At 39.4% G+C, this 9,284-nt stretch overlaps 1 protein-coding gene across 1 annotated transcript in view; it reads left to right on the top strand.

The window, feature by feature from the left end:
- Positions 1 to 7,138: 7,138 nt before the first annotated feature.
- The window catches only part of LOC148941453 (uncharacterized), a 10,015-nt gene continuing 7,869 nt past the window's right edge, over positions 7,139 to 9,284 (top strand). The window contains exon 1 of the mRNA XM_089104173.1: positions 7,139 to 7,235. Coding sequence (XP_088960299.1) covers positions 7,139 to 7,235 — 97 coding nt within the window. The remainder of the gene's footprint in view (positions 7,236 to 9,284) is intronic.

Genomic DNA, 9,284 nt, shown 5'->3' with positions numbered 1-9,284 from the left:
TGTGTGTGTGTGTGTGTGTGTGTAAGTTTTTGTGCGTGTGTGTGTGAGTTTTTTTTTTTTTCATGTTTAAGTTTTTGATTGTGTGTGTGTGTGTGTGTATGATTTTTTGTGCATGTGTAAGTTTTTGCGTGTGTGTGGGTGATTTCGTGTTGTTGTGGGTTTATGGTGTGTTTTTGGGTGTGTGTGTGTCAGTTTTTGTGTGCTTTTAATGTTTTGTGTGCTTTTATTTTTTCTTCTGCATGTGTTAGTTTTTGTGTGTGTGTGTGTGTTTGTTTTTTTGTGTGTGTGTGTGTTTTTTTTTGTGTGTGTGTGTTAGTTTTGTCTATTGTGTGTATGTTGTAATGTGTGTTTGTGTGTAAGTGTGTTTGTGTGTGTTTAAGTTTTTTTGCGTTTGTGGTTTTTCTTGTGTTTGTGTAAGTTTTTTAGTTAACGTTTTATCTTTTGTGAATGTTAGGTATTGCGTGTGGGTCTAAGTTTTTGTGTGTAAGTTTTTGTGTGTCTATGCTTTTTGTTTGTGGTTTTAAGTTTTTTGTGTGTGTTTTTTAGTTTGTGTGTGTGTGTGTGTGTGTGTAAGTGTTTGTGGGATTTAGTTTTGTGTTTTTTTTTTTGTATTTGTTTGTGTGTGTGTGTGTGTGTGTGTGTAAGTTTTTGGGTGTGTAAGTTTTTTCGTGTTTGTGTTATTTTTCGTGTGTGTGTGTGTGTAAGTTTTTTTTGTGTTTGTGTGTTTTTTTGTGTGTTTTTTTTTTGGCGTGTGTGTGTGAGTTTTTTTGTGTTAATGTGTGTGTTTGTTTTTATGTATTTGTGTGTTTTTTTTTTTGTGTGTGTGTGTATGATTTTGCGTGTGTTTGTAAGGTTTCGTGTTTTTGTTTTTGTAATTTTTTTTTTTGTTTGTTTTTGTATGTTGTTGTGTGCATGTAAGTTTTTGTCTGCATGTAAGTTTTGTGTGCATGTGTAAGTTTTTTTGTGTGTGTGTGTGTGTTAGTTCTTGTGTGTGTCTAAGTTTTGGCGTGTGTGTGTAAGTTTTGGCGTGTGTGTGTTAGTTTTCGTGTGTGTGAGTTATTTTTAGTGTGTGTGTTTAATTTTTTGTGTGTGTGTGTGTAAGTTTTTCGCGTGTGTGTGTAAGTTTTTGTGTGCATGTATGGGGACCGGGGGAGGACATTTGGGGCCCAGGGAGGACGTTTGGGGATACGGGGGCCCTTGAGGATTGGGTGGTCTTTTGGGAGCCCGGGGGACCTTTGGGGACCGGGGGAGGGCCTTTGGGAGCCCTGTGGACCTTTGGGGACCGGAGGAGGACCTTTGGGGGCCCGGGGGACCCTTGGGGGCCGGTTGGCCCTTTGGGAGCCCGGGGGACCTTTGAGGACCAGGGGAGGGCCTTTGGGGGTCTGAGGAGGGCGTTTGGGGGATAACATTTCGAAATTTTTACTTTTAGTTTACTTTTTTTTTTGCGGCGCATCCCTGCGGCGCATCCTGCGGCGCTTTCCTGCGATGCCTCCCTGCGGCGCATCCCCTGCAGCGCTTTCCTGACCCGCGGCGCATCCCTACGGCGCATCCTGCGGCACTTTCCTGCGGTGCCTCCCTGCAGCGCATCCCCTGCGGCGCTGTCCTGACCCGTGGCGCATCCCTGCGGCGCATCCTGCGGCGCTTTCCTGGCCCACGGCACATCCCGGCGGCGCTTCTCTGGTCCGGGGGACCTTTGGGGGCCGGGGGAGGGCCTTTGGGGGCACAGGGCGGGCCTTTGGTGCACAGGGAGGGCCTTTGGGGCACAGGGAGGGCCTCTGGGGGTCCGGGGGGACAGTTGGGGGCCTGGGGGACATTTGGGGACCTCTGGAGGGCCTTTGGGACCCCGTTGGTCCTTTGGGAGCTCGATGGGCCTTTGGAGGGCCCAGGGATGGCCTTTGGGGGTCTGGGTGGGCCTTTGGGGGCGCCGGTGGCCCTTTGGGAGCTTGGGGGGCCTTTGAGGACCGGGGGCTTCCTTCGGGGGTGGGGTAGGAGGATTGGAACCCTTTGGGGTTGGGTTAGAGGACCTCACAACACTGTTCAAATGAAACTTGTGTATTATAACGACCACAGAGTTTCACCCTCAAATTCTCTTCTAAAATCTCTTCAAAAATCATCTTTCAAAATGTCTCTAACTGTTTCGCCGAAATAGTTCCATAACCTGTCTAAAACAGTTTTGCCCAAATAATCCCTAAACGTAATTCAGCGTGTTCCTTTTGTTTTTGGCATCTCTCCGCTAATGCATTTCAAATTAATAAGAAACCTGATTCCCGCGCTAAAACAATTCATCGCTAAGATGTTTCTTGGAGAATTGTTTCAATGGCCTTTGGCTATTAATATCCTTTGGAGTTCTACCAAAAGAGTTGTTTCCGAGGCAAAGACATTAATGACTTGGATCTATTCCTGGAGAATCGTTTCTATGCGAAAATTTTTAAAGTCTGACAGATGATGTCATTGGTTGATTGATCTGTCAAGAAAGGGGAATTAATTTGTTGTTTCTTAGGGTGATTATTGATTCACGATAGGTGAATTGAGGTCGACAGAACAGGTGTTTGACATTCGCTGAGAGCGTGCACTAACAACAACAACAACATCGACCTTGGAAATTTAGGTCATTGACCCCATTAACCACGTGTTCTCCCTAATGACTCTATGCCCATATTTGGGGTGCAAAAAAGTTATAGGTGGCAGCAGGGGTGCCCCGTGGGACCTCCTGATAGGGTTCTACTCTTGGCACTGGAATCCCGAGTTGGGTTTTAATTCAGACAATTTAACCTGTCCACAGGAATGGCTCTAGGTCATAAAACAAAAAGCCCCAAGCAAGACCAGTCCTGTGCTTGACTCCAGTTAAGAGTTATTGCTCAGTGTAGATAAATTAATTTATAGATGTAAAAGCTCCTATCAAGGGCATATCCAGGGTTTTTGTATGGGGGATCATTTTTTTGGGCGGGGGCAAGCAAAATTTAGCCTCCTACCTCTGTTAAAGGCATTGGCTCCTATGTCTTCCTTAAAAAACCTTTCGTTTAGTAACGATTAACTCCCCCTCCTCAATACTTTGCTCTAAACGCTAAATTTTAACTGTTCGTCCCAATTTTTTAAGAAAAACTCGTTAAATACAAGAACCTTTTGAATAGAACTGGATTTGTCGTGGTTGCAGCGGCAGCTGCAACCTAGTAAAGAGTGAACCACGGCCCATAATAACCAAAAGTTAAAAAACGTGTTTAGAAAAAAACTGCCTAGTGAAAAAAAATTTCCATCTGACACTGATTCAAGAATGGTAACTATCGTTTCACTTCGTATTAAAAATAAAAGTTAATTGGCAAAAGAATTTTATTGTTATCTCGAAAAAAGCCTGAAACCCCTCAAAAATGGCGTCAGATCAAAATGAAAATTGTACCATTAGAATCAGCATAGTCTAGAATCAGCATAGAATCAGCATAGAATCAGCAAACTTGAAAAAAAGGAAAAATCACTTTTTTGTATGGGTAGAAATGATCTGTCTCCCTTTTTTCTCCTTTTTTCCAGGGCTAGCCGTTTACCAGAACATCATAGAGAGATGTTTAATGGCTCATTAAAAAGCTGTAACTCACATCTACGTGCTTTTTATAAATTCCACCAACTGCAAGTACCAGATGGCAAAAATGACACATTATGTGCCATTTCTCAAGGGGTGGGGCTAGCGTGCTACAAAACCATCGTAGTCAGATGTTTAATAGCTAACATTAATGATATTTCTCATATCTACGTTTGTTTCACAGATTCTACCACCTGCAACTGCCAAATGGCACTAAAATAGCACTATTGATGTCATGTCCCATGTGGAAAAGCTACGGGCTAGTGGACTGCCAGAGCTTCTTAGAGAGATGTTTAATGGCTGATTTGAAAGCTATTGCTCATATCGACGTGATTTGAATCAGTTTTGCCGTTCATAGCTTCCTAATAGCACAAAAATGGCACCATTTGTGCCGCTTCGTAAGTTGAAAAGCTTTGAAGCATGAAACGGTACCATTGTAATAAATATGTTCCAAAACCCTTAACTGGAGATTGACAAGGGACCGTTCCTGTATACTCCCCCTCCCAGCCCCCTTAGTGTACCATGAGTAATATGTAATATATTTAAAATACAAAAAAAAATTTTCCTTCTAAAGATAATTCCGATATAAATTAAACTTCCCCTAATTAAGTTTAAATCCCGCTTCAGAAAGAAAAATTCTTAATCAGCAAAAGTAAAACTGCATTTTAGTCTCAGCCAAATCGACGCTAATCTGGAGAGGGTTTGAAATTCGCGAAGATGTTTGGCAATAAAAAAAATTACTAGATACAAAGTTCACAGGAAGTTTAAGTTATAAGAGCAGTATGAATGTTTAGTCATCAAAAATATTGGAAATAAATTATTGGATTGACAGTTAACATAATGAAGTGAGTTTACAAACATAATTACAAGGTAGCAGGCCCTTCACAAGAGTAGGGACAATCATGAAATAGCTCTTAGGGCGCAGAATCAGGACTAGTTTGATATAGTGTTTTTCGGTGCATTCATTTGTCAGATTTATTATTATGCAGTCATTGCAGAGATTTAGTCATTATTATCTCTGCCTCTATTGCCGTCAGTTGAAGTGAAGTACTGTTGTACACCTAAATGTAAGTCTCAATAAAACTATTACTTTTCTATTTCCGTTTGTTCTTATTATATGCCTGTATCTCATCTCACAGTAGATAACTAGTTCAATTGTACTCCATAGGCATCGCTCCCTAAGGAATCTGATTTGGAGATAATTTGAGGAAAAGAGGTTACTCTTTTGTGGTTACATATTTTATTTTCTCTCTAAGATTGAGAGTGGCGCGGTCACCCATTTATCTATTCCCCCCATTGCAGTCGATGAAGCCCTCAACGGCACGAGATAAGCTATAACGGCTCACACGATGCGATCGTAAAATTCCCCGGTGGAACCTTTTGATTTTCTCATTATTTGTAGCGCTTACTTAGTTTATCACTTAGCTTAAGAAAAATTCACCTGGCAGAACAGAAAAATTCATCCGGCAGATTAGTAAGTTTCATTAGTCTGTTGGGAGAATTTACTATAAACTCTTTAACACGGTCAGAATCAGAAGTAAAAAAAAATCCTCGGATCAAAATGAAAAGTGTACCATTGGAATCAGCATAGTCGAAAACCTTTTTCAGGGTAATTACAGTCCCCAACCTTGAAAAACAAGAAAAATCACTTTTTTGTAAAGGTAGCACTGATCTGTCTCCCTTTTTTTTTTTTTCAAGGCTAGCGGTTTACCAGAACGTCATAGAGAGATGTTTAATGGCTCATTAGAAAGCTGTTTCTCACATCTCAGAATCAAAAGTCAAAAATCATGTTTAGGAAAAAACCGCCTAGTGGAAACAAATTGCCTTCTGACACTGATTGAGGAATGGTGACTATTATTTTTGGTTCGTCCTAAAAGTAAAATTTTATGGTGGGAAGAAATTTATGATGATTTCGAAAAAAAAGCCTGAAACCCCTCGAAAATGGCGTATGATCAAAATGAAAAGTTTATTATTGGAATCACCATGGTCGAAACCCTTGTACAGAGAAGTTACAGTCCCCCTCCTTGAACAACAAAGAAAATTACTTTTTCCTTGTTGTAGCACTGATGCGTCTTCCGTTTTTTTTTAGCAGGGCTTGGGGCTGACCAGAAAATCACAGAGAGATGTATATTAGCTCATTTGAACGGAAACTAAATTTGCTGGTGTCCTTTTGAAGTTACCGAAAATATTGGAGGGCAACTAGCCATCCTTCCCTCCCTGATGGTTCCCTCCCCCCAAAGTCATCCAATCACAATTTTGAAATAGTTATTTTGTTCAACATAGTTCAAAGGTCAAACATCTTTAGTTTTGGTGATGATACGACCATCCATACTCCCCGGAGAAAGGACTGCACACTGTATCGGTATCGTGCGTAATTATATCACGCGTATTGGCGTGAGAGTATTGTTATTGGGTGTATTGGTATTGCATGTGTCTAGACAGATGTTTAATAGCTCATATAAAAGATATCGCTCATATCTACGTGAGTGGCGTAATTTCGTCAAAATCCTGAGGTGGGGGAGGGCAAGTCGGATCCAATTTTTTCCAAATCAAGTGAAAATGATAGTGAAAATGGAAAAATTAGCCATATATTACCAAAGATATACTAGAGGCAAAGATATACTAAAGAAAACTGACCTGTTTCTCTCAATGCCTGAATTATAAAGGATTATCTTAGTTTTTACAAGATTTTTTTGCAGAAACGAAATTTCAGCCGGGGACAAAATGAGGTCTGGGGGGGGGGGGTAAACTTGGGTCTGAAGGGGGCAGTTGCCTACCTCCTGCCCCATATCAATTGCACCAGCTCTACGCCCATCCTATAAATTCCACCAACACCGATTAACTTAAAAACACACAGAAAATTGGTAGCATTAGTCTATGCCCTCTAGAAAGAAAAGTTACTGGTACTTGTGTATTATACAAACACACTCAAGAAGGACTGTTAGGTTTGTCATAATGAAAGATACCACAACATGATGAAAATATAATACTTTAGTTTTTATAATAATATAATTTGAGCTAAATATTTGCAGATTAAGGAAGGGGGGGGGGGTAAATAAATCTCAGAAAGGGGTTAAAAGCCTAATTCAACCTAACCTTACCCCCGCCTCCTTAATGTGCAAATATATAGCCTAAATTATAAGGGTCCAATGCATTTTGTCACCCGTCATTTATCCTTGTGGCTATGAAATCGGTTTGATCAGATCGTACATTCAGTAAACTTCATGACTGTTTGGTATCATGGTTGCAGCGGTAGCTGCAACCTAGTAAAAAGCAAGCCAAAGCCCATAGTGACTAAAAGTTAAAAAAAGCGTTTTGAAAAAAATGCCAACTGAAAAAAATTGTCATATGACACTGATTAACAAATGTTAACGAGGTTAATGTCCATAAACGGGGTTATAAAAATCAGTTTTTGTATGGGTAGCACTGTTCTGTTTCCCTTTTTTCTCCTTTTTTCCAGGACTAGCGGTTTACCAGAACATCATAGAGAGATGCTTAATGGCTCATTAGAAAGGTTTTTCTCACATCTACGTGCTTTTAATAAATTCCACCAACTGCAAGTGCCAAATGGCACAAAATGGCACATTATGTGCCATTTTTCAAGGGGTCGGGCTAGAGGGCTACAAAACCATCGTAGACAGATGTTTAATAGCTCACGTTAAAGGTATTTCTCATATCTACGTTTTATTTATAAATTCTACCACCTGCAACTGCCAAATGGCAATAAAAATGGCACTAATGATGCCATGTCCCAAGTGGAAAAGCTAAGGGCCAGTGGACTGCCAGAGCTTCTTAGAGAGATGTTTAATGGCTTATTTGAAAGCTATTGCTCATATCTACGTGATTTAAATTAGTTTTGCCATTCGTATCCTCCAAACAGCACAAAAAACGGCACCTTTTGTGGCACTTCTTAAATTGAAAAGCTTTGATGTATAAAACGGTACCATTGTAATAATTATGTTCTAAAACCCTTAACTGGAGATTTACAAGGGACCCTTCCCGTATACTCCCCCTCCCTGCCCCCTTTGTAACTCTCATTAGTCTGTTTGGAGAATTTACTATAAACTCTTTAACACGGTCAGAATCAAAGGTCGAAAATCTTGTTAGGAAAAAACTGCCCCGTGGAAACAAATTGCCATCTGACATTGATTGAGGAAGGGGGACTGTTATTTTGGTTCGTCTTAAAAGTAAAATTTTATGGCGAGAAGAAACTTATGATGATTTAAAAAAAATCCTGAAACCCCTCGAAAATGGCGTCAGATTAAAATAAAAAGTGTACTATTGGAATCACCATGGTCGAAACTCTTGTACAGAGAAATTACAATCCTCTTCCTTGAACAACAAAGAAAATTACTTTTTCCTTGTCGTTGCACTGATGAAAAAAATTGCCATCTGACACTGATTGAGGAAGGGTTACTATTATTTTGGTTCGTCTTAAAAGTAAAATTTTATGGCGAGAAGAAACTTATGATGATTTCGAAAAAAATGCTGAAACCCCTCAAAAATGGTGTCAGATCAAAATGAAAAGTGTACCATTGGAATCACCATGGTTGAAACCCTTGTACAGAGAAATTACAATCCTCCTCCTTGAACAACAAAGAAAATGACTTTTTCCTTGTTGTAGCACTGATGAAAAAAATTGCCATCTGACACTGATTAACAAATGATAACGGTGTTAATTTCAAAGGGGATGTTCGTGTTCGATGTTGAGTATGCCAAGGAGGTGGGTTATACCCTAATGTTTTCAAACTTTGTGTTGCTTTAGTGCTCTCTAAGATAGCTGATACTTGCTTTCTTTGTTTTTCTGATGTATCGTATATTGCTTACGTGGATGACATCCTAATTATTAGTAGGAGCAAATTTTCTTTGTCTAAAATGGTGGATAATAATAGGGATGTAGTAATATAAGGTAGCGGGCCCATAGGTAATCCATACAAGCGGGCCCAGAGCTAATCCATACAACCGGGCTATCATTCCATGTTTTATTTGATGTTTTTTTGTATGGATGTTTTATGTTTATGGATGTCAGGATTTTTATTGTTCACCCTACAAGCGGGCTATCATTCCATGTTATATCTCATGATATTTTTTTATATGGATGTTTTATGTTTATGGATGTTAGGATTTTTATTGTTCACCATGCAAGCGGGCTATCATTCCATGTTTTATTTAATGATGTTTTTTGTATGGATGTTTTATGTTTATGGATGTCAGGATTTTTATTGTTCACCATACAAGCGGGCTATAATTCAATGTTTAATTTGATGATTTTTTTGTATGGATGTTTTATGTTTATGGATGTAAGGATTTTTATTGTTCACCATACAAGCGGGATATCATTCCATGTTATATATAATGCTGTTTTTTTTCGTATGTATGTTTTTTGTTTATGGGTGCTAGGATTTTTATTGTTCACCATACAAGCGGGCTATCATTCCATGTTTTATTTACTGATGTTTTTTGTATGGATGTTTTTTGTTTATGAATGTAAGGATTTTTATTGTTCACCATACAAGTGGGCTATCATTCCATGTTTTATTTAATGATGGTTTTGGTGTGGATGTTTTATGTTTATGGATGTAAGGATTTTTATTGTTCACCATACAAGCGGGCTATCATTCCATGTTATATCTAATGATGTTTTTTTTCGTATGGATGTTTATTGTTTATGGGTGCTAGGATTTTTATTGTTCACCATACAAGCGGGCTATCA

Source organism: Artemia sp. Qi Xiang Cuo, chromosome 18 (assembly GCF_049724085.1).
Source record: "Artemia sp. Qi Xiang Cuo chromosome 18, ASM4972408v1, whole genome shotgun sequence".
Taxonomy (NCBI): domain Eukaryota; kingdom Metazoa; phylum Arthropoda; class Branchiopoda; order Anostraca; family Artemiidae; genus Artemia; species Artemia sp. Qi Xiang Cuo.
The sequence above is the reverse complement of the archived record's forward strand: the minus strand, read 5'-3'. Positions and strand labels throughout refer to the sequence as shown.